The 26,183-nt window shown below is 46.7% G+C and overlaps 1 protein-coding gene across 1 annotated transcript in view; it reads right to left on the bottom strand.

Annotated features, from left to right (window-relative positions):
- NKAIN3 (sodium/potassium transporting ATPase interacting 3) overlaps positions 1–26,183 on the bottom strand; it is a 136,495-nt gene that overhangs the window by 67,902 nt on the left and 42,410 nt on the right. Inside the window, exon 2 of the mRNA XM_054394659.1 lies at positions 650–787. Coding sequence (XP_054250634.1) covers positions 650–787 — 138 coding nt within the window. The remainder of the gene's footprint in view (positions 1–649; positions 788–26,183) is intronic.

The raw sequence follows: 26,183 nt of genomic DNA, 5'->3' as shown, positions 1-26,183 counted from the left end.
GTAGGGACACCTCTCAACTAGACTCAGCTGCTCAAGGCCTCATCCAGCCTGGCCTTGAACACCCCCAGAGAGGAGACATCCACAACCTCCCTGGGCAGCCTATCCAAAATCCCAGCAGTCCTTAATTTGCAAAAAAAACACATGGAGACCCCTGAAGTCCCCACAGAAACACCATCTGGAGTTATGAAATCAAGAAAATTCTGCTTTGTAAAGAGAAGAGAAGGGAAGAGAAGGGAAGGGAAGGGAAGGGAAGGGAAGGGAAGGGAAGGGAAGGGAAGGGAAGGGAAGGGAAGGGAAGGGAAGGGAGGGGAGAGGGGAGGGGAGAGGGGAGGGGAGGGGAGGGGAGGGGAGGGGAGGGGAGGGGAGGGGAGGGGAGGGGAGGGGAGGGGAGGGGAGGGGAGGGGAGGGGAGGGGAGGGAAGGGAAGGGAAGGGAAGGGAAGGGAAGGGAAGGGAAGGGAAGGGAAGGGAAGGGAAGGGAAGGGAAGGGAAGGGAAGGGAAGGGAAGGGAAGGGAAGGGAAGGGAAGGGAAGGGAAGAGAAGAGAAGAGAAGAGAAGAGAAGAGAAGAGAAGAGAAGAGAAGAGAAGAGAAGAGAAGAGAAGAGAAGAGAAGAGAAGAGAAGAGAAGAGAAGAGAAAAAATGAGACTTACCACCACTATATATCGAGGTCTAAACTGGATGGTTCCAAACAAGCCCAGAATGACAACTATAATTTGTAGGAAGTTGCCAAGGATAGGAGCCCACTGGAAGCCCAGGAAGTCAAAGATCTGTCTCTCTAATGCTGCCAGCTGCAAGAAAACACAGAAACAGCCACTTCTTAATTACTGCTGAGACAGAACACTTGGCATTTTGTTCTTTGCTCCAGGTTTCACTAGAGAAAAAAGCTCAGCAGAGTTCTGCAACTCTGGTTCCTTTGGGTGCAGCCTTTGTCAGCACGGGAGCTGCAGGCTGACACATCCCCTGTGGAGCAAACCCCTCCTGTAAATGCTCAGATCCTGGCACACTTCAAAACACCTATCAGAAGCTCTCTGAGTGATGAGACACCACAGCAGAGCTCCAAAGTCAACTGTCCACAAGGAGTGTTAAGAACTCAATTTTCTCTTCTGTCAGAAACTTCATGGATAAGAGCCAGGTTTATATGCAAGTGAAAAGCTTTTCCAGGTGACACACTCCTTTGAGAGGAATAAAATTGAGCTGTGTCCATAGCAGGAGGAGTCACTGCATCAAGAACAAAGAGATTGCTTGTGGAACAGAACATTTTAGACGAGACCTGAACGGGGCTTGATACAAAGGGAAAAACACAAAACTCTTTATAATAAACCCAAAAGGATAATGACCTATAGAAATACCTGCAAGTATCTCAGCACCTCTCCCTTCTTCCTTCTTCCACAGAATCATAGAATTGTCTGGGTTGGAAAAGGCCTCTAAGATCATCCACTCCAAGCAGCAACCCAACCCCACCATGGCCTCTAAACCATGGCCCCAAGTGCCATGGCCACACCTTTCTGGAACACCTCCAGGGATGGGGACTCCCCTACCTCCCTGGGCAGCCTCTTCCAATCCCTGACCACTCTTGCAGCAAAGAAATTTTTCCTAATCCCAAACCTAACCCTCCCCTGGCACAATTCCAGACCATTTCACCTCCTTCTGTCCATTGATACTAAGGACAAGAGACCAACTCCAACTTTCATGGAGTTATAGAGAGCACTGAGGTCTCTCCTCAGCCTCCTTTTCTCCACACTAAACACCCTCAGTTCCCTCAGCTGCTCCTCACCAGCCCTTTTCTCCAGACCCTTCCCCAGCTTTGTTGCCCTTTGTTTCCTGTTGCCCCTTTCCCTTCCACCCCCTTGCAGCCTGGTTATGCAGCTGGAATTGGGAAGACCTTGGATCAAGGTCATTTTTTAGCAGTTGCCACACTTGACTTCAACCCTGCCTTCATATTCCAGCACTCTTATTTCCTTTTTCTTGACAGATGTTCCACTGAGAAAATAGGTTTGCAAAACCTTGGGGCAAAAGCACGATGCTCACATCACACTTTGACATTGGTCTGGAGAAAATGCACTTTCTAATATAAGGGAAAGGAAAACCCAAACTATCAAACAGCTACCAAAGAAGTCTGGATAAAACCTCAGCACTGGATAAAACCTCAGCACTATTGACTTAGAAATGCTGAAATCCAGAACTTCTATCAGAAAACTGAAGGTGAGGCAAGAAGCAGTTGTGTCAGGGGAGGGTTAGGCTGAAGATTAGGAAAAAATTTCTGACTTAAAGAGTGGACAGGGATTGGAAGAGGCTGCCCAGGGAGGTGGTGGAGTCCCCATCCCTGGAGGTGTTCAAGAAAGGTGTGGCCATGGCACTTGGGGACATGGTTTGGTGGCCATGGTGGTCTTCCAAAATGCTTCTTCATGGAAAGAGAGGTTAAGCCCTGGAATGATCTGAAAGCTCTCTTCCAACCAAAAGCATTCTGTGATTGTATAACAGCTCCATAAATACGTTTCTAAGATTATGTGGCAGGAAGGCTATTGAGCTGCAGGGGAAGGCTCTGAACAAATCACTAAATGTTTGTAGTAAGTTCAGCTTCATGGAGCAAAAGAGAAACCTTTTGCTTTCTGACAAGAAATTGTCAAAGGAAAAAAAAATAAATCCCAGATGATCTAACATGAAAAGAGCTTTCGCAGTGCTGGTCAGATCAAGAGGTAATTGGCTGTCACTTGAGCAGCTGTAAGACTGGATCAAATATAATACAAAAAATAAATACATATGCTGAAAGAGCTCAGTGAAGGAGAAATGGCCAAGGTTAGTGAAGGCCAAAGCATAGCCACACAGAACAGAAATGCAGATGAGGAAAAAAAAAAAACAAAAATGGTTCTTTTCAGAGGTTCCGTGTTGCCTTTCCACAGTGAATGGCATTCAAATATTCAACTCATCTGGAAGGCATTCAGAACTTGGAAATGGTTTTCCCATCCTTCTGCTAAGTGCTGTGGTGAATGAGTTCACTGGAGGAGGAGAGCACAAAACACTGCAGAAGACACCATGCAGGAGACATCAGATTGTAGCAAAATCATCCAAAGTGCTTTTTATGAGAACAAAGAAAACACCAAACCTCTCTCCTCAATACTTCACCAGCAGGTTCAGAATGGGAAGACTGTGGAGAGCCAAATCTCATGGCAGGTATCCCTGTGCACATCAGCAAGCCCAGCAGGTGGGCACAGGCTGGTGCAGCCAGTGGGTTGCAGTCACTGCAGGGTTATTTATTCCAGCTCCATCTCCCCCAGTGAGAGACACCTGTTTGCAGCAGGACCAAGCAATCTGTCTGTGACAGGGGAGTTTTCAGAGCCCAGGGAAGTCATGTTGTAATCTCTGTTCTTATCACTGCTGGAATTAAGCACAGAGACAAGGCCAGGCTGCCTTATCTGATGCTGTGGCAAGGAATAAGAAACATTCCTTATCTTGCAGGAGCTCCTGAAAATCCACTGTCAGAGGAGAAGTTCCTTTAATCCAGTGATTCACAGATGGGAGCAGCATGGAGGAAGCTGATAGAATGAAAAACTACTCCATTTCTCCATCAGGCATGTCCCCACCATCACTGATGGGTTCAGCCTTGGAGCCAGTGGCACTGGTTCCATCAGGCATGGGGAGAAGCTTCCAGCAGCTTCTCACAGAAGCCAGCCCCTGTAACCCCTCCTTGTACCTAAACCTTGGCACACAAACCCAACGCAGCAAAATGGAGGTGAAGGCATCTACTGGTGAGGCTGCACCCCAAATACTGGGGCCAGGTCTGGGGCCCTCACTACAAGAAAGACATTGAGGGGCTGGAGCAGGTCCAGAGAAGGGCAAAGGGTCTGGAGAACAGGGCTGGTGAGGAGCAGCTGAGGGAACTGGGGGTGTTTAGTCAAGAGAAGGAGACCTCATTGCTCTCTACAGCTCCCTGCAAGGAGGCTGCACTGAGGTGGGGTTGGTCTCTTCTCTCTAGTATCAGGGGACAGAAAGAGGGGAAATGGCCTGAAATTGTGCCAGGGGCTGGAGGTGAGGAAAAATTTCTTTGCTGCAAGAGTGGTCAGGGAGTGGCACAGGCTGCCCAGGGAGGTGGTGGAGTCCCCATCCCTGGAGGTGTTCCAGAAAGCTGTGGCACCTGGGGCCATGATGGTGCTGGGCTGCTGGTTGGACTGGATGATCTTCAAGGGCTTTTCCAGCAGAACAATTCTGTGCTTAGCTGTGTCCTGTTCTGCAGTGCACACCTCTTTAACCAGGTCCAGAATCCACCTTCTCTCCATTTTTCTTTACAGCCAAGGCAAATTCATTCCCTCAAGTGAAGAATGGGTAGGAATACTAGGGCATGGATAATGTACAAGAAATGTATGTCCTCAGGTATGCCTTTAATCTCCACCTGGGCTCTCAAATGATCCAACTTATGGTACATTTTCTCTCAATGTTAAACTCAAGATCCTACTTCTGCATTCACAGCATATACCCTAAAGTGCCTTGTGCTTTCCAAAATGTGCTTGTTCTGATAAGCTCTTTGTATCACTCACAGAAGAAAAAAAAAAAAGACTTCAATTGACAGCTATAACAATTTCTCCAAGCTCCACTGTAAATTAAAGCTGCCACTTTGTATTGAAAGCTTCAGGAGCACACAAGGAACCATTGCCTCTCCCTCTTCTTTTTTCCTTCACATCCTGTGTTTCTGTCTCATTTTAAGCATTTCTCTGGGAACAGAGATCTTCCAGTTTGTTTTTGGCAAGGGTTTATTGCTTTACATGCAGAGGATTACACAAGAAAGCCAAAATGCCAATGACACCTCAATGAAAGCTGCTGAGTCTGCCTGCTGGGAACACTTATCCCTAAGTGTGGTTGTTACTGGGTGCCAGGTCTCTGTATCTAGCTCACATTGTGGCATCATGCTTTGAGTCACCCTCAGGAGCCCAAAGCATTGTATCCTCACTATCTTTTCAAACACCTCTGCAACTTAGTCATTTGGGTTTTCTTCTTCCCAAAGAAGGGGGTCAAATGAGTGATCACTTCTGGCATTTCTAAGCTGGACCATTCCAGCACTGCTTAAGGGACTCACATCATTGTTAACCTCCTTTTTACTCCAAGTACATTAATACTTATTTCCATGCTCTATTTCCATTGCCACAGTTTTTCCTCCTTGCCCTCTTGTTGATGATTTTGGCTCTAGCTTCAGACATCTATTGCTACATACTGGAATAGATCTTATATATATAATTATATAGATACTGGAATAGATCTTATAGATATATATATAATTATATAGATACTGGAATAGATTTTATAGATATATATATATAATTATATAGATACTGGAATAGATTTTATATATATATATATATAATTATATAGATACTGGAATAGATCTTATAGATATATATATAATTATATAGATACTGGAATAGATTTTATAGAGAGAGATATATATAATTATATAGATACTGGAATAGATCTTATAGATATATATAAAAATATATAGATACTGGAATAGATTTTATAGAGAGATATATATAATTATATAGATACTGGAATAGATCTTATATATATATATATATACACACATAATTATACAGATACTGGAATAGATCTTTTCTCTATATATTTATATACATCTAGTCCTGCTGTACTTTAATTTGCCTTTCCACTCTGCACATTTAAAGATGGTAGGTTAGGTTTAATGTTCTCTGTGTTAACCTAAAGCTAAGTGCAAGGGGTTGTTCCCTGGAGCTGATCTTCCTTTACTGAGCTTTAAGGGAACTAAAAGGTGTCCTGGTGTGAGCCAGCCCAGCCCTCATTCTGTTCAGTGCTGTCATGTCTCAGCTCTGTCTCTGCTCAGTGCTAGCACTCTCTGAAGTTCAGGGGCTACAAGAAATCTGGGAAGGGACTTTTTACAAGGGCTTGTAGTGACAGGATGAGAGGGATGGATTGAAGCTGGAAGAGAGGAGATTTAGACTGGAGATGAGGAAGAAATTCTTTCCAGTGAGGGTGGGGAAACACTGGCACAGGTTGCCCAGGGAGGTTGTCCTCTCCCTGGAGGTGTTCAAGGCCAGGTTGGATGAGACCTTGAGCAACCTGGGCTGGTGGAGGTGTCCCTGCCCATGACAGGGAAGTTGAAATTAGATGATCTTTAAGGTCCCTTCCAACCCAAACCATTCTGTGATTCAGTTCTACCTCTTTCATAAGGAAGAGTCACTGAGTGCTGTTCATGTTGAGATTGATTCTCATCTGTGGCAGAGGATGCTTTACACCAGCATGCCACTATAACATGAACATGATGTAAACACACTTTATACACTGCCCATCATTTAGAAATTCTGCTTCTTAAGGGGTTTGGGAGGGTGAATAAGCTTTACTAGCTCTCCATGCCACAACTGGGGAGGGGAAGGGGGGGAGGGCCAACCAAAAAAATAGAACAGACAATGACAGGCTGCAGTTTTGCTCCAGCTTTATGTGCCTGCAAGGAGATAAAAATTAAATCTTGGTGTGGCTGTGGGAGATAAAGAGTCCAAAAGCAAGTGAGGACCTGCATGCAGGAGTGAGTGATACGAAAGCTTTAAGCAGCAGCTGAGCAAGAGCAGTTTGTGCTGGGTTTTCAGTGCTGCTGTTGAGCAGTTTGACTACAGGCAGAGGTAAGCAGCTGATTATTGTCCCCCAAGAGGAAGAGGAAGCCAGCAGGCAATTATTCGGAATTGTGGTAGGAGGCACAAAGCCTCCCAGAGCTGTTTGTTAGGTGGATGCAATTTCCATAGCAGTGTTTGCTCAAGCTTGTGCTTAAAGCCCAGGGTTTATCCAAGGTAATATCAGCTGGTGTGCCTGAGAGGTCAGCTCTGAAACTAAAGAAACCCTCTTGTCTCCTCAGCTGCTTCCAGGGACATCCTGTAGCTTTGTTGGTGAAAAAGGAGGGTCCCTTCCTTCAAAGTAAAACCTCAGCTGAAGGAATGGAGTTGTTTCTGGAGTGTCAGCAAGAGATAAAAGGAAATTGAAGCATGGAATTGTTTTGGTTGGCAAAGACCTGAAAGATCATCCAGTCCAACCAGCAACCCAACACCACCAGGGCCATTAAACCATGTCCCAGAGTGCCATACCCATGCATTGCTTAAATATCTTCAGGGATGGGGACTCCACTGCCTCCCTGGGCAGCCTGTTCCAATCCCTGACCACTCCTGCAGCAAAGAAATTTGAATGTGAACACCCCCAGGGAGGAGGCATCCACAACCTCCCTGAGCAATCTCTTCCCAGTGTCAGGAATTTCTTCCTAATCTCCAGTCTCCATCTCCCCTCTTTCCTCATAGCTCACACTACATTCCTCACCTATTCAGAGCTCAAGTGTATTTTTCTAATTATTTCCTCCTCTAATTACTTCCTCTCTTCCTGGAGACAATCTGAGCAAAGATCTCATTGTCTCATTCTTTGCATCATATAAACCTTCATTACTGAGGCTGCTTCCTTCACTTCAACCAATTGAGTGCAATCAGACTGCCTGCACAGACTCCCAGCCTGCCAGAAAATCATCTTTTCCCTCTTCTGGGGCTCACAATGAATCTTGTATTAGCCACACCTGAGTTAAAACCACCTATTCCTGCTCCTTTTGTGTTTATTTTATTATCAGCATGTCTGATTTGCTTTCCATTCCAGGGGCATCACTTGGAAATGGTTTTGACAGTGCAGCTCCTCAGCACCAGCTTTGCTGAGAGTCTCACCACTGCAGCTCATTAGGATTCACACCCAAGCCAGTCTCCTTCCCAAGGTGTTATCTCATAGGCTGGCTGGAATGTTAATCCCCAAGCCAAGGAAACTCAATCTGAATCATGTCCTTAAACACCTACCTGGTAAATAATAAATGTTTCGAGCCAGGGGGGGATGTTCAAAATGTTTGTTTCGATCTAAAATCAACCAAACCTCAGCAGAGCAAATCATTCATATGCAGGAGCACTGTGGAGCACTGTCTGTTACACAAGGACAGGATTGATTGGGTTGTCTCCCATAAAAGCCATTGGGAGACAGTTATTTACTGAAGGAATCTGAAGAGCCCCATTGACTCCATGACCTTAAAACATTTTGTGTCTGCTGTGTGCTGGATCATGAACCCTGGCTAGATGACAGCTGAAATTTCCTTGTCAGCTCTTCTGCAAACACTTGAGCAGAAGCCAAGGGATGACAACAGTTAAAATGATTGTCATGACCCTGGTCTCCACAGCTGGAGAGCCTGAGGATCATAGAATGGTTTGTGTTGGAAGGGACCTTAAAGATCATCCTGTTCCAACCCTCCTGCCTTGGGCTGGGACACCTTTCAGCTAGACTCAGCTGCTCAAGGACTCACCCAACCTGGCCTTGAACAACCCCAGGGAGGAGGCAGCCACAGCTTTCCTGGGCATCCTGTTCCAGAGTCTCATCACCCTCATACTGAAGAACTTCTTCCTCAGCTCCAGCCTAACCCTGCTCTCCCTCAGCTTCAAACCATTCCCCTTTGTCCTGTCTCTAGACACCCTCATGAGAAGTCCCTCTGCAGCCTTCCTGCAGGATGCCTTCAGATATTGCAAGGCAGCTCAAAGGTCCCCCTAGAGTCTTCCTTTCCCTAGGCTGAACACCCCCAGCTCCCTCAGCCTGACCTGACAGCAGAGCTGCTCCAGCTCTGGCACCATTATGTGAATTCCAAGTCCACCTTCCACACTCATGCAACAAAGCACTGGAATAAAAGCAGGTAACAGCTAACATTTTAACTGCACTCTGCTACACCACCATAATTTGACTAATTCTCCTGACAAGCTCCAAGACAACAGGTGTTGAATGATTCTACTCAAAATCCAAAAGTAATAGACCTTTTTTTTTTTGCTTGTTTGGGTTTTTTTTGGTTTTTTTTTTTTTTTGTGGCTTTCAGGCTGAAGGAGAGAGATTCTCCACCTGGATCAATTTTTTTCCTTACATTCCACTTCTTAATAGCAGTTGAAAAGTAGAGAATGAATCATTAACATCACAAGGACACAAAAATAATCAGAGAGTATTGTAAAATCCATACTTCTGGCTGACTGCAGAAGTGTCCTTTGCTTTCTCTTCCTCTGCTCCTTGCATTTTTCTGGCCTTGACATGTATTTTTTCATGGCCTGATAAGGAAGAAAAGCTACCCTGCTGAAAGCACCAGCATCATATATTGTAGGGGTCGTGTGGGACAAGGATTTTTTTCACAGCCAGGTGGGGAAAACAAAACAAAAAAAAACCCCAACAACAAAAGGTTTTGCTTTTCAAAGATAACATGCTGAAAAAAAAGCAGAACTCAAAATGAGGTTCAGCAAGTCACAGTGCAACTGGGTCAGGGGAAGCTCAGGCACAGATCCAGGCTGGATGCAGAGTGGGTTGAGAGCAGCTCTGAAGAAAGAGCCTTTGGGGTGTTGGGTGCTGAGCAGCTCCCCAGGAGCCAGCAGTGCCCTCCTGCAGCCCTCAGGCAGCTGTGTGCTGGGCTGCAGCCAGAGGAGTGTGGGCAGCAGGGCAGGAGAGGGGATTCTGCCCCTGGACTCTGCTCAGACCTCACCTCCAATCCTGCCTCCAGCTCTGGTGTCTCCAGCAGAAGAAGGACTCAGAGCTGCTGGAGTGAGTTCAGAGGAGGCTGCAAAGATGAGCCAAGGGCTGGAGCAGCTCTGCTGTGAGGACAGGCTGAGGGAGCTGGGGGAGTTCAGCCTGCAGAAGAGAAGGCTGCAGGGGGACCTTAGAGCTGACTTCCAGTGCCTGAAGGCATCCTGCAGGAAGGCTGCAGAGGGACTTTTCCTGAGGGTGTCTAGAGACAGGACAAGGGGGAATGGTCACCAGCATCTCCCCAAATGTCACTGGATGTGCCTTCTCTCATCTCTCTCACCTTTTCCTTTCTGTGAGCCTTTCTACGGGCTTTTGCTCCCTTGCTGGCACTGGGCTGCCTCAAGTCAGATGTCTGCTGTCTCACAGATCTCACCAAGAAAAGACTTTTTTATCTGCTCTCATTTGAACCATCTGTGGGAAAAGCAGCAGTACTTTAGCACCAGGGAGGACAAAAAAGTCAAAGTCCTGTCCCCATGATATCTTCCAGAAGTTCCTCACTCACAAGAATCAGGATAAAAGCACTTTCAGCTCTGTTGTTCCTATTTGAGGGACAGTATGACTTCAGTGGTGACTTCATGTAACTTCTGCCAACAGTGAGCAAAGAAAAGTGTCTATGGAAATTGAGCTAAAGCTCAACACATTAACAGACACAAAACAGAAAAGGCACAGGATTCACAGCATTCCCCTTCCCTCAAAATAAAGCCTGGATCAGCACGAAGAAAGAGGAAAAGAAACTGGTTTGCTCCATCCCTGTCTAGTTTCTGACTAACTTCACCAGGGACCAATTAGGCTTGCTGAGCACAACTAAATATTTATCAGCATAGCCAAAGGGCAAGTCCTTGTCCACAGGTTAATTGTGGGAGCTTGTATGCTGTGAGCACACAGCCTGGACACCAGGGAGCTCCACTTGCCTCTGCTTGCTCCAAGATTTACTTGTCAGAGTGGCAATGTGATGTGCCCTCCTGGCAGCAGGGAGGGCACACTTCATGGGGAGACTCACAGCCAAGCTCTGCAGGTTCACCTGGGACTGGAGATCTCATGCAGACTTCTCTAAATGAGAGAAGTGGCCTTGACCAGAGGTCTCTCACCATCTGGCTCTCCTGCCTTAGGAATGTCAGAGCTGCTTCAGAAAAAAAAAAAAAAAAAGGTAATAAAGTGCAATGAATTCCTTTTGTTCATTGTCTTTGGGCAACACAGAGAGGCCTCCTCCACTTCTGGAACAGGGTGCAGATGGAGCTTTCATCTCTCTGCAAAAAGTTCCTATCAAATGCTGGCAGAGCTTCCCAGGGCTTTCAGTACTGAGCATTCCTTGGTATTATAGAACTACAGCAAGGTAGGAGTGGGAAGGGACCTCTGGGGATCATCCAGTCCACCCTCCCTGCCAAAGCAGGGCACCCACAGCAGTTTGCCCAGGAGCACAATGCCCAAGGGGGCATTGGAAGCTCTCCAGAGAAGGAGACTCCACAACCTCTCTGGGCAGCCTGCTCCAGGGCTCCAGCACCCTCACACCAAAGAAGTTTCTCCTCCTTGGTCCCAGTTTGTGCCCATTGCCCCTTGTCCTGTCACTGGGCAGCACAACAATGCAGGAAGCTTCTCCTTTTGCATTCCCAGCACCTTTCAACCAGAGGCTGAATTCACTGCAGAAAGAGGGACTGCAAGAATCTTCCTGTGAGCTGCTGCTTTGCTGTGACAGCCAGGAAGGACTCAAAGAAAGCAAAGTGTTCCTTCTCTTCTGTCTGGTCAGCAGGCAACCAGATCAAAAACTGCACTCTGAGAGCCAAAACCTTGCTGGGTAAAGAGAGGGGAAGGCATTCATGTCAAACTTTATGGAACAGGTTATTTATTTACAGCATCTAAGGAATCAACATCATTTCCTCTAGAGGCAGAGGAAAGTTGGAATATGAGGTGTAAAGGGAATAAAAACCCATTTAGCTAGAAGGTCTGAGCTGTTTTACAGGACCCTTGAATAACCTGAGAGGCAAATCTATTCAGCTCACCTTTCAGTGGGACATAAAAGGCCTCAGTAGCACAGGCTAAGTGCTGGAGTGATAACAGCACCCTGCTGTGCCAGGTCTCAGCGAGGGGCTGAGCACTCCTGAGGCTTCCTGGGAGTGCCTTCACTTCCATACCTACAATCCATACCAATTCAGCTCCCCAGTGACATCTCGACAAGGCATCTGCTTCCTCCTTTAAGCAGTTTTGTCACTGGCCTTGTAGAGGAGGATGTGGAACACTTCTGCTGCTCTCTGACATGCTGACAGGAGGGGACTTGGCGTGGGAGAACCCCAGGTGATAAATCACTGAGCACTGCAGTGCAGTGGTGTGCTGCAGAATCAACTCTTCAGCTGAAGGGGTTTCACATCTCTCAGAGGACCTTGGCACATGTTCACAGCAATTCAGATCTTAATTTCCCCTCCCTCTCTTTCTTCCCTTTTTTTTTTTTTCCATTTCATTTCATAGTCCTCAAACCATGCCCCAAAAAAGAGCCCAAATCTTAGCTATGAGCACAGCTAGGATGGAGTACAGCAAGTTAAAGGAGTCAAGATAAACTTTTCTTTTCATCTTTCCCTCTCTGTAGATGAAATGAGTGGGAAATCAGAAGGAAAAAAAAATAATGTTAAGAGTTTAAAAGAGGACATGATAGACCAGAAATTATATAACAGGAGGGAGGAAAGCAGAAGGAATCCAGAAACCAGAGATGTCCTTCAAGCAGAAAAAAGTATTGGTCCCACTGATGAGATCTTCAACCTGAACTCAAGCACTCTGGATTTTTTTCTGAGCTCTTGGTGCTATGTCCACAACCTTGAGCATGGTTCACCACACTCTACTCAGCTCCTGGGGATCACAACACTTTTCCTAAGTTCCCTACAGCAATACTGCCAGGTTAAGGACAACATCATCTCCATGTGTCCATGGGCCCTGCTCTAACTAACCCCAAAACCAACTGAACAAATCAAAGCAGCAGCCACAATGAATTCTTACAGAGGAAAAGAAAACTTCCTTCATTCAATCAATCAATTTCTCTGCAAATATATCCCTTTGAGGAATGACCATTTTCTTCCTAAACTATAATTAATTTTCTTCTTAAAGTATATTAATGTTCTTCCTAAACTATATTAATTACTCACCTAAACCCATTTATTTTATATTTATTTAGAGAATATTTTTTTTTTAAACTGCTTTCATAAAATCATTCCTCAGGACTTAAGGCCTCTCAGTCACCCATACTCAGCTGAAGCACTTATTCATAGATGCATAGAATGGGTTGGGTTGGAAGAGACCTTAAAGATCATCCAGTTCCAACCCCCACCATGGGCAGGGGCACCTCCCACCAGCCCAGGTTGCTCAAGGTCTCATCCAGCCTGGCCTTGAACACCTCCAGGGAGGGGACATCCACAGCCTCCCTGGGCAACCTGTTCCAGTGTCTCCCCAGCCTCACTGGAAAGAGTTTCTTCCTCATCTCCAGTCTCAATCTCCCCTCCTCAAGCTTCAATCCATTCCCTCTCATCCTATCACTCCCAGCCCTTGTCAAAAGTCCCTCCCCAGCTCTCCTGTAACCCCCCCTCAGGTACTGGGAGGCTGCTCTAAGGTCTCCCTTCTTTTCTCCAGGCTGAACATCCTTAACTCTCTTGTTAGCTTTTAGCCAAAAAGCTCCTTTTATTTTTTTTTTCTTTGGGTGTATCATGAGCCATTAACTTCACTCTCTAGAAGTCTTAGTAAATAATGAATTTAATCTCTGCTAACCATGAAAAAGAAAAGCAGAACTGTCTTGTGCCCTTCTCATTTTACCCCATCACAAATGAAGGACAGACATGTACAACATAGTCTAACCCACCGCAGGGTGTCAGCTTAAAACACATGGCAAAGGGATGGGGAAAGCCACCAGCATTGGGCCTGCCTTGCTTAAGGGAGGTTGGCCAAGAGTATTCCAGCTGGCTCAGTTTCATCTCAGCTGTTGACAGAGTGAAATGGTCTGGTGCTGTGAGTGATGCCCCACATTAGCAAATGTTGGTCTTTCTCATCAGATGAATCAGAGGTTATCCATCTTCCTGATGCTATCACTCCTCAACCATGACAAGAAATAATGAGAGATTAATTAAACTCTTACTCTGTGCTAGCCACAGGAAGAGAGAAGGGAAGATGGTCCTCTGTGGAGGATGCTGTGCCTACATCACACCTTGGAGGAACAACCCTCTGCACTGCCCAGGACTCCACAGCATGCACACAACCTGCAGGGATTGTGTTTTGCATGAGTTTTGCAAAGGAGGATGCAGCCTGCTGTGATCACAGCTCATGCAGGCAATGCCCCACAGGTGCAAATGTAAAAACACAATCACTTGCAATTGCACTTTTCTTTTTTTCCCTCTCTCTAATTATCTTGAGTTGGAATCCAACATTTGGAATGCAATCCTGACAGAGATAAACGCTTTGCTACTTGCAGAGGAGCATTTCAGCCAGGAACTGGGATCAGGCAAAGCTGATTTATCCAAATGAATCAGCACATGAGAAAAATCAAAGAGCCTTTACTACAATACCCACTCCTCCTAGGGCTGGAAATGCCACCAGGGCAATGACGTGGGGGGAGAGTGGGGAGGCTCCTATTTGAAAAAGGTCTTGGGTCAATGCCTTCTGAATTGTGAAATGTATTAAGAGTTTGCAGAGCTGGCCTGACTCTCTAATGCCCCTGGCCATCAGTAGAACTTGTTCATGGTACTTTATTAAGAGGGCAAAGAATCATTAGGCTGGTGAGAATGGGGGACAGAAAATGGAAACCTTCCCTGCTAAGAAACTAATTTCCCCCACCCCCAAAATGACAGGAAGGGAGCAGGACTGAAAAGCAGGAGAGGTCAGAATTAGGGCTGCTCCTGAGAGTCATGTGTGACAGCATCAACAGAGGCTGCTCTGAACAAAATCATCCTGGTCCCCCTGCTCTACTTTTCCATAGAGTATCCCTGTTCTACACCCTTCATGGATCCAATGCCTGTCTCCCTACTTCATCCTCTGTCACAGCTTCTGAACCAAGCACTGCCCCCTCCCCTCCAGCAGTGCTGGAGCTCCTTCTGCCCTGCTCAGATGGCTTTAAAAGGCTATCAGGATACAGCCTGTTATGTTTATGGGATCACAGAATGGTTTGGGTTGGAAGGGGGCTTAAGGATCATCTAGTTCTGGCCATCCTGACACAGGCAGGGACATCTCCTACTACTCAAGGTCCCATCCAGCCCAGGACCTTTGAACACTTCCAGACTTGGAACCTTCACGACTTCCCTGGGCAACATGTTGCAGTGCCTCACCACCCTCAAGGCAAAGAATTTCTTCCTAATGTCTGATCTAAATCCAGCTTCTTCCAGCTTGAAGCCATCACCACTTGTCCTGTCACTCCATGCCTTTGTCAAAAGTCCCTCTCCAGCATTCCTACAGCACCTTCAAATACTGGAAGGCTGCTCTAGGGTCTCCCCAGAGCCTTCTCTTCTCCAGGCTGCACAAGCCCAGCTCTCTCAGCCTGTTGTCACAGCAGAGGTACTCCAGCTCTCTGGTCATCTTTGTGGTCTCCTCTGGACTCTATTCTGGATGTAGACATCAATTATCACCATGGAGAGCCTCTGGCACTTGTCAGGTGGCCAGCCCAGCCCTGACCCTTGACAACATACAGCCTGACTCAAAATGCAGCAAAACAGGGAGCAAGAGAACTCCTGTTCCCTCCATTGGGTTACTGTTTCATATCCAAGGATGCCAGCAGCAGTAGCTGCTGAGCTGGAGGTGCCCAGAGAAGAGCATTAGCATGGCTGTTGGGAGCAGGCTGCTGGGAGCTGAGGACCCAGAGTGTGGGTTGCAGCAGCCAGGGTGTTTGGGGAAGGGAACTCAAGCAGGTGGTGAATAGGAAAGCTGGAGCAGTAAGTGGGAAAGGGCTGTCAGGGGAATCATTAGGAGCAGTTGCTTGGCCAGCTCCCGTTTAGAGGCAGCAGCTGTAGCAGGCTGAGGGGAGGAGGGGCTGCAGCTCCACGCCAGATGTGAGCAGGCTCTGCTGGCTGCCAGGGATGGGCAGCGAGAAAGAGGGAAGCCCTGGGGAAGGTGGGGAGGAGAATTCAGGGAGCAGCTGCCAGGCTCCTGCAGGGGACACACACAGCATGGACCTGGGCACCACTGACAAGAGTCTGGCCCCAGCCTCTTCCCCCTCACCCTTTAGCTCTCGGTGAGCATTGCTCAGATCCCCTCTGGGGCTGCTCTTCTCCGGACTCTCAGCCCCAGGGCTCTCAGCCTTTGCTCCTCACAGAGCCAGCTCTTTTGCTTGGGAGCTGCTTTGCCAGTGCTCCTCCTCTGAACACCAATTCATTACACATGTTTATTCCCTCTTGTGTACTTAAAGCATTTTATAGTTCCTAATTTCCTAGTTATAAGATCATACCCTCTGATTTCCATGGCTCTCTGCCAACCCTCAACAGTTTATTCTGGATTACTGAAAACACACACAGAGGCTTCAGCAGCCCTGACTGCCCATTCTTCTGCTTCTACACAAATGCCCTTCAGGAACTTTGCTGATGCCTCAGACCTTTCAACATTTCTCTCTCTTCTTGGTGGACTCTCTGTGGTCACCAACTGCCCTTGTACCATAAACCACTTCAGAAACTGCCCACCAGATACCCTGCAGTGAATGGGGCACATGTGAGTGGTACAGATGGGCTTACAACAGTGTCCAGCTGCTCTGGAAGAGTTGTGGACTCACCTAAAGGAAGAGGGGTTTGGACTCAAAGTTTCTTCAGCCTGCCAAAGGTGCTGCAGATTTTGAAGGCTTTGCATAGAGGGCATGGATTCAGGTCAGGAAGAAAAGCTCTGTAAGGTCTCAGTGTCATAGAATCACTGAATGCATCAGGTTGGAAGGGACCCCTGGAGGGCATCCTGTCCCTGGTGACATTTCCTTTAATGGTGACAGTGTCCACGTTGTGGTCCCTAGCATCAGGTGACAGGAGGAGGGGAAATGCTCTGAAATTGTGCCAGGGGAGGCTTAGGAACAATTTTTTTGCTGCAAGAGTGGTCAGGGAGCTTAGATTTTCACTGCTCTCAAGCTACCAGCTGCTATGACACCCAAACACCTCCAGTCCATTCCCCTTACAAAAGAAACCACCAAGAAGAATCAGTTTGATGGCAGAAGTCAGACAGGAGGAGCTCTTTAACAGTTCTACAGTGCAGTTTGCTTCTATAAAACTCCTTCCCCCCCTTTTTTTTTTAATCATTTTTATTACATTTGATAACCTCACTGAGCTGAGGTGCAGGCAGAGGTGGTGAGCACACAGCTTGCATAGAAAATAAATTAGCTTCAATTATTTTAATTTTTTTTTTTTTGCTGATTAAAAAAAGAAAAGAAATCAAACCTTTCACCTAAATCAGCTTGAAATACACATCCAGCCTGCTGCCTTGATGGGGCTTTATTTATTTTAAGTGCCTCTTTGTACTTCAGTGAACAATTACAAATCATTTTCCCCCCAATTCCTTCAGACACACTCAGGCATGCCAAGAGCTAATTAACTGCTGTGACAATCACAAGGAAAGGCAACATCAATTCAGGCTTGGAAGGGCTGGAAGGTATTTAATTGGAATATAAAGAGGAATTAAACAGCAGCAGTAATAAATGGTATTGACAGGTAAGGGTACACATATCTCAGAGAGGTGGCCAGCCAAGGGTTTGCAGGTACTTTGGAGTGGTGAAATGAGGATTAATTGGCTGGAGGTGGTTTATAGACTATTTCAGGTGGTTAATGCCTTACAAGCTATTGAGGTAATCAGCCATGGGTAAAGAACAAGTTCAGCATTGACTCCCTGATCAAGGGAAATACAAGGGTCTGGGTATGCAAAACGTGGGGTGCTTGGAGCAGGATTCAGCTGGCACAGTGGAATGTGGGGAGGGAAGAGCCTCTCAGAGCTGTGAATCCCAGAGTCTGGGATGCAGGGCTGATGGCATTGGACTCAGCAGAATTTGGGTAAGCTGTTGGTGCAGCTCAGAAGCCATTTCTGGTGTTGCTGTTGGAAGTAAATTTGGTGAAGATAATGACTGGGGAAGAGCAAGCCCCTGCAGCAGCACAGATTAAGAGCTCCACAGAGAAAGGCCTTGGAGTCCTGGTGGACAGTAAGTGACCCATGGGACAGCAATGTGCCCTTGTGGCCAAGAGAGCCAATGGTCTCCTGGGGTGCATTAAGAACAGTGTGGTCAGCAGGTCAAGAAGGTTCTCCTGTCCCCTCTACTCAACCCTAGTGAGACCACATCTGGAGTATTGTGCCCAGTTCTGGGGGTCCCCAGTTGAAGAGGGACAGGGATATGCTGCAGTGTCCAACAGAGGCACCAGCCTTGGTGCTCAGCAGTAGCCAAAACACTGCTGGGTTACAGAATCACAGAATGTATCTGGTTGGAAGAGACCTCAAAGATCACCCAAGTCCAACCCTTGAGCCAGCACTGAAGGGCCAACACTAAAGCATGTCCCTAAGTGCCAGCTCCTCATGGTGTTGAGCACCCAACTGCACTACATCACTACATCACTGCCTACATCACTGCCAGCCACAGCACCATGAGAGCTGCTGCAGGGAGAACTAACTCCAGCTCAGCCAAACCTAACAGGAAACTGTTCCCAGCTGCACTAGGGGAGGAACAGGCTGGATATTAGGAAACATTTCCTCACTGAAAGGGTTCTCAAACACCGGAATCGTCTGCCCAGGGCAGCAGTGGAGTCACCATCCCTGGGGGTGTTCAAGCAGCCTGTGGACCTGGCACTTAGGGACATGGTTTAGTGTTGGCCCTGCAGTGCTGGGTCAAGGGTTGGGCTGGAGGAGCTTTGAGGTCTCCTCCAACAGGCAGAATCACAGAATCTATATGCTGGCAAATAAATCTTCCCAACAAGCTCCTGGCACAACAGTGCTGGGATTCTGCCTTAATGGCTCACTCCACAATTATTTTGGCTTGAGTTAAGTTCCTTTTCTCCTAAATATTATCCCCCCTAATGAGGAGAATAAGACTCTTTAGGAAGAAAAGGAGAATATCTTAATCCTTTCAACAGGATGAGATATTCCCCTGAATGGGGCTGCTTTTCAGTAGCATACAACTGAGTGAAGAAGAAGAAGAAGAATCTTCTCCTAATGGGAGAATCTGTTCCTAAATAATCATCACACAGGGAGCTGTTGATTATATGATGCTGAAATATGAAGGCATATTGTACCTCATCCTCAGATAAATCTGGGAGGTAATGGCAGCTAAATTACATGATTAAAAAGATGTCTCCTCTTCAGATTTGAAAACCAGGCCAAGAAATGTCAGGAAGTTAATCAACTGCCATGCTCCTCCTTCTAGGTCATACAAAAGAAACTCAAAGGAAAAATCCCTTGCAAGGAAAAAAAAAAAACAAACAAACAACCAAAACCAACCCAAACAAACAACAAAACCACAACAATTAAACAGGAAAGAAAAATAAAAGAAGAATAAAAAAAAAGAGAAAGTGTCTGAGTAATCTTTTCTTCTTTTTCAACACTCAGATGTTTGTGCCCCAGATGAGCACCCAGTTCATCCCCTCCAAAGAAAAGAATGCAGGAGGAAAACAGCAGCTTTCCCCTCCTTGTTTTTTTTTTTTCCCTGCTTGAAGGGCAGGACTCAGTGGAGTGAATGAATGATCTTAAAAGAGGCTCTCAAACAGACACAATATGCTTTGATTTGTACCTTCTGGGATAGCCCTCAAGCCAATTAGCTCAGCTAAGGGATTGGCTTTTACCTGCAATGTACAAAAACATTGTCAGAGTCAAGTGATTCTATCATGAAGGAGGAATATTTGCTCAGAACAAAGCTGGCTGAAAGCCAGGGCTGCATTTTCACACAATATTGATGGTTGTTCTGAATTTGGTGGTGGTAGTTTCTTTTTGGTTTTGTTTTTTTTTTTTAATCTAAATTGAACCTTTTTTTTTTTCCTTTTTTTTTTTTTCCCTTCCAACCCAAAATTTCCAGTGAATTGGAAAAATAAATATCTGAGGACAGGCTTTGTAAGAGACAAAAGGACTGATTGGTGCTGCTGCAGACATCAGTTCTGATGTCTGATCAGTTGATGTCTCCTCAGGTGACAATGAAATTAGAAGACCACCAGCAGGAAGAGCCAAGATGTTAGGAATGGCCATCTCTGCCCAACACCATAGAGGACTAAATAGTCATTTGAACCTGAAATACTGATTTTCAACCTTAGTTTCATGAATTCTACTGCTATTGGTAGGAAAGTCTGCTGAGAGTGCAGCCAGGTCATACAATTCAAGATCAGTTTGGGGAGGTCTGGAGCCCACCACTACCCCAAAGCTTCCTGGTGCCCTTAGTTAGGGCTCAAGCTGAAGGAAAAGGAGAACACACCTGCAGCAGGCACAAAGCAAGTCTGGCTGTGGGACTGGAAGGAGGAAAAACACCTTGTGAAGAGGGGAGAAATGTTAAGGGATGAAGCTCTGGAGACATTGATGAGAACTGCTGCAGTGCAGAACCATAGAAGCCTTTTGGTTGCAAAAGACCTTTAATATCACGAAGTCCACCCAGCCTGCCAGGTCAGCACTAAACCATGCCCCTCAGCACCCCATCTACATAGCTCTTCAATCCCTCCAGGGCTTGACAACCTTTGTGGGGAAGAAATTGTTCCTTGTGTCCAGTCTAAACCTTCCCTGGCACAACTTGAGGCCATTTCCTTTTGTCCTATCTCTTGTTCCTTGGGAGAAGAGAGTGACTCTTGCCTGGCTCCAACCTCCTTTCAGGGAGTTGTAGAGAGCCAGGAGGTCTCCCCTCAGCCTCCTTTTCTCCAAGCTGAAACCCTCAAGTTCCCTCAGGTGCTGCTCACCAGACTTGTGCTCTAGTCCCCAAGTGGCACCAAGCTCTCAGCAGCAAGATTTGGCACACCCCAGCTGGGACCTGCAGGTCTGGCAGCCCTCTGCTGACACACCAATTGATGGGAAGATGCAAAAGCCTCCCCTGGCACCACAACAGGTCTGGAGCAGTATGGATTTACCCCAGCTGAGGGACCTGCCCTAGCAGCTGAACCCTCCTCATGCAAACTCCTACTCCAAGATACCCACAACATCCTCCTCATCTACTGCAGCTCCACACCTGCAATCTGCCAGCTCCAGGTGTGCTTAAGGAGCTCCCTGGAGCCATTGCTGGGACAGTAACAGGCTGGGACTTCCACTGTGGACCCACAGGAGATTCAGTCAGGTCAAATATTTATCCTTTGACCTTTTGCTTTGAGGAGGGTAATGGAAAACACAACAGCAACCAAAACCTGAGCGTGCAGGTTCCCACAGTAGCTTCAGTCTGCTGCTTTGTTAGGGAGAAAAATACCCAGGAAATCCAGTGCCAAGCACTCTTAATAAGAAAAAAAAAATCCCAGTGGCCACAGAGAGCTTTCTTTATTACCAACAGCTCCTACTGCAATCCTCCTGCCTCTGAGCAGGGTCTTACTAGTGATGACACAGGAAGTGGGGTTTGATTCATGGATCAAATCCCTTGTTCTTCTGATTTATTAATAGGGGACCTCCCCAGCTTGCTGGGGCTTATTACAGCCCTCTTTAATTCTTCTCCAGCCTTCATTATTAGATTCCTACACACTGTTTGTTTGTTGGTTTGTTTTTTCTTTCCTGCTTTCTAAACTCCAGGCAACTCCAGTCCAAAGACAGAGCACAGGAAGAGAGTGCAGATAAGGGAAACAAAAAGCTACAACATTCTAACGATGCTTTAAGTGGACATTGGGGTGGGGGGGGTGGGGGGGGGGAGGGAGGAAGCTTAAACCCCACATTGTGATTCAAATATTCTCTGCTTCTTCCCTGGGGACAGCACTGCTCTGGTTTATTCTGCAATTTATATACAGACCCTCCCACACATTTCTGGTAGTCAAAGCTTTCAAGGCTAAGCTGATGACAGGTGGCAGTCCTAGCGTGAGAGGACCACCTGCTGGGGACATTAATGAGTTTCCTTCAGGGCCAAAGGGAAGTTTTCCTAACCTCAGGTTGACTTGCTCTCCTCTTCAGTTCAGTCAAACTATTTCAGCTCACACAAACAGCTCAGCAAGATACAGAAACAGTGAGAGCCAAATGAGTGGAGAGACTCAGAGCTTTGCTTTCCAGTTCCACCATTTCCAGTCCCTCATTAGGCAATGCAGTAAATCTCTTCCTCTCTCTCTCTCTCTTTTGGAACCCAGCATGCATTAGCCAAAAGCAAGTAAGGAAGGCCTGGGCTTGTAAAGTACATCCCAAAGTTTATTTTGACTTGGGTGAAATAAAACAAGACAACAGTTCTGGCTCTAGCTAACAAGCTGCAAATGCTGCCCTAAAAGGCTCAGTGTAATGCCACATGTGTGAACAGATAATTTTGATGTTTGCAGTGCCTTATAGGCTATAAAGATTTTATCCCTTCCCCATTTGTTACTGTTTCAGGTCTAACATGGAATGAAACCAGACTACAGCAAGGTGACTAAAGCAGCAGGTCAGGAGGACAGAAACATCCTGAGCAAACTGCAAGTTTTAGTTGGGGAATAACTCTTAGAATCACAGAATTGTTTCAGCTGGAGAAACCCTCTGAGATCATTGAGCCCAACCATCAACCCAACACCACCACAGTCACCAAACCATGGCCCCAAGTGCCATGGCCCCAGGTTTCTTGAACACCTCCAGGGATGGGGACTCCCTGGGCAGCCAGTGCTGATCCCTGACCACTCTTGCAGCAAAGAAATTTTCCTAATCTCTGCAGTCAGCAGGGACATCCTCAACTAGATCGGGTTGCTCAGAGCCCTGTTGAGCCTCACCTGGAATATCTGCAGGGATGGGACCCCAACCACCTCCCTGGGCAACCTGTTCAGTGTTCTGTGACACTCATGGTGAAGAACTTGTTCCTAACATCCATTGTACTGAATTCCAGTGGGATTCCCAAGGCTGCCAGTGCCATGATATAGCTGAGTCCTTGAACTTCATGCTTACTTTATTTGCAGTGGTTGTGCTACAAAGTCTATTTCCTTATCCCTTTGAACTAGGCACAGAACAAATTCCAACCATTTTCCTATGAGATGATGAGAAATAGTTATTTTGCTATTGATATTTGGAAGGGAATCTGTCAGTGAAGGCAAAAACAAGACTTAAAAACCCCACATCCATCTAAAGGACTTCCAGTAACATCCCCAGTTCCTGTTACGCATCCAGGATTCCTCCTTAGCATCAGAAGAAAAAGCCTTAAGTTGCACCAGGGGAGGCTTAGGTTGGATATTAGGAAGCATTTCTTGAGTGCAGGGCTGGTTAAGCCCTGGAAGAGGCTATCCAGTAAAGTGTTGGAGTCACCATGCCTGGAGGCATTCACAAAAAAAAACCAAAACAACTCAAGAGTAAAAGAGATTTTCATCTAAAAAAAATGTTGTTTTTTTTTCTCAGCTTCTTGCCTGTCCTCAGGGATTTTATCATTATTGATTAGAAGCAAAAAGAAATTAGATCATAACCTGACTTAAATAAAATTTCCTTTCATATGACAGTTCTTTGGGCTCCACTTCCCATGTCACTTTATTACTCACTCTGCAAATTACATTAAGAATTTAATTTTCCTTTTCATGTAAACAAAGAAAAAAAAAGACCAAAAAAATAAACAAATCAAGCTATCAGCCTGCATCCAATTTACATCTATCATTCAGAATGACAGAACAAAAATAAACCTGTCTTCTCAGAACAAAGGAGCATTGCTTTGCACTCTGGACTATAAACAGTATCACAGAATTGTCAGGCTTGGAAGGGACCTCAAGGCTCATCCAGCTCCAACCCCCCTGCCATGAGCAGGGACAACTCACACCAGAGCAGGTTGCTCACAGCCACAAACAGCCTGGCTGCAAAAACCTCCAGGGATGAGGCTTCCACCACAGTTCCAGAGTCTCACCTCCCTCCTGGGGAAGTACTTCTTCCTAACATCCAAACTGAACCTACCCTGCTGTAGTTTTGCTCCATTCCCCCCAGTCCTATCACTCCCTGACACCCTAAAAAGTCCCTCCCCAGCTTTCCTGTAGCCCCCTTCAGATCCTGGAAGGCCACAAGAAGGTCTCCCAGGAGCCTTCTCCTCTCCAGACTGCACAACCCCAACTCAGTCTGACTCCATAGCAGAGCAGCTCCAGCCCCCTGCTCATCCTCATGGCCCTTCTCTGGACACCTTCCAGCACCTCCAGATCTTTATTGTAATAGAGGCTCCAGAACTGATCAGAGTGCTCCAGGTGGGGTCTCATGAGAGCAGTGCAGAGGGGGAGAATCACCTCTCTCAACTTCTCTTGCTGCAGCCCCAGAAACAGTTGGGATTCTGGGCTGCAAGTGCACCACCCCCCATAAAAGCTCCAAAACACTCTCCCACTTCTCAAAGCTCTTCTCCAGATTTTCTTGTCACTCTTTGGAAGTTCCTGCTACTTAAAGAGAAGTTGTGCCTTGTTGCCATGAAAAACCTTGTCCCAGAATAGTCCAGGGTCAGATGTCTTGACTGTACTCTGACCACAGGAGCTGACTTTGCACATGGTTAGGAAAATAAAACACCAAATCCCTGCAGGAAGAGATTTTCATTTGATCCAACTCTGTCCTTGTCTCTTGTGCTGAGTACTGAAAAACCCTCCTGTGACACAAACATTGCAAGTGAAGCAGGGCAAGGAGTGACAACATCAAAAACTTTGGGTCAAATATTCACTGATTTGACTTCCGATAACAGTTTGTTGTGAACACCACATCTTGAAGGCAGGACCACAAATCATGTTTAGCTACTCTGGAAAAGAAGTGAACCAAGAACTTAAACCTTGGTTTCATGACAATCCTGAAGTTAAAGGGTAGGTGAAATTCCCCACATGGTCCTGCTGTACACAGCCCTGCAAGCTCTCCCCCTCTCGGCATCTAAGCAGCCTGGCCTGAGATGGAGTTTTGGGGGGAAGAGGCTGTAACAAACCAGAAGAGAATTTGGTCTCTGCCCTGATTAAAGTCAGTTCTAGAGAAGAGCTGGGCTTTAGTCATGAGCATGGCTACTGAAGAGCATCTGCAGAATCATAGAAGGGGCTGGATTAGAAGGGACCTCCAAAGCTCATCCAGTCCAACCCCCTCTGCAGTCAGCAGGGACATCCTCCACTAGATCAGGTTGCCCAGAGCCCTGTTGAGCCTCACCTTGAATATCTCCAGGGATGGGACCCCAACCACCTCCCTGAGCAACCTGCAGAGTGTAAGCTTGTCCTTTTTGACCACGGAAAGAAGTGGTCAGATGGATATATGACCATTTGATGTGGACAAATCCACTCATCCATGGATGGATATGTTATGGATATATTAACTACCAACTGCTTTGATTTCTTGACCAAACCCACCTCAAAGCTCAGCTAAAGGTAGAGAAGAGGAAATAATCTTATTATTTTCACATGAGAGTGAAACCTGGGGAACTCACAAAATAAACTCAGGGCTTTAAGAAAGTCTAAAGCAAAACATGAAGGAGGAGAAGGAGAGAAATCAAATTGCAAACAGAGAACCAGAAGCCACTCTGAGTAGGAAACCACCCTGGCTCCACAACATGAGACACCCTTGAGCACAGGAAATCACTGCAGCTTTGGGAGGGCAGAAGAACAGTCTCTCCTCTTTGAAACATCCCCTGACCAGCAGGATGATGTCAAAACAGGAGGAGTTCAGATATTTCTGTGCCTCCTTTTCACTTTTAACAGATGCCACACCCCTGTGGAACAGCAGAGAGGAAAGGGCAGCTGAGCTGAGCTGCATGAGGGAAAGAGCATCTGATGGAGGAGGAAGGAGGGATGAGGACAGATGGGTGGTGGAAAGGCAATGCCCTGGGAACAGAGAAACCTATTTTTGACTTCTCCTGTTTTCTCCCTGGCCCATTGTATAAATAGCTGCAGGTCACTGAGTCACTTTGCACATCTGAGACAGGAGCCATGCTCCTAATGAACTGCAGAGAGGGGGGAGGAAAGAGCAGCTCCTGCAGCACTGCTGTAATCAGGTTTCTCCTATCACCAGCAAATGGCCCCAGCAGAAAATTCTTCCTCCTGTTGGGGCTGAATTCTTGATTTTGCAGATGCATGTGGAAGCCACCACTGGGGCTTGCTTGGCCCTTTGCTGTAGAACACAGCACACACATGGTGAGAAGAGAGATGCCTCAGGGAGATGACAACCAAGCTGCAGCAGGGGGAGCAGCAGATGGAGGCCTCCCAAAAGCCTTTGGGGCAGCACAAGGTGAAGTGAAAGCAGCTAGAGTTGGTGTCACTGGCGGGGGCCACGTCTCACCCCCTGCTAGACCTCTGCAGAGTGCTCCTCAGTCAAAAATCCATCTATTACTGCTAGGGTATCCACCAGCCTGCTTCACAGGACCATTTCAACTCCTGCAGGACCCAAGGGGCTTGATTTGAGGAAGATTTTTCAGGAAGACACTTCTGAAGGAAGCAGCTAAGCTGATGAAAATGAACCTCTCTGCAAAAACACAAACTGAGTTTTCTTACGGGGTCTGCTCCCAGCCACATCCAGAGCAGGGTTAGAGCCAGGTGACCACACACAGCCACTGTGATCCACACTGGAATTCCTGGACAGGAAAAGGAGGATCCACAGAGAAATGAGTGTCTC

Source organism: Indicator indicator, chromosome 31, assembly GCF_027791375.1.
Source record: "Indicator indicator isolate 239-I01 chromosome 31, UM_Iind_1.1, whole genome shotgun sequence".
Taxonomy (NCBI): Eukaryota; Metazoa; Chordata; class Aves; order Piciformes; family Indicatoridae; genus Indicator; species Indicator indicator.
The sequence above is the reverse complement of the archived record's forward strand: the minus strand, read 5'-3'. Positions and strand labels throughout refer to the sequence as shown.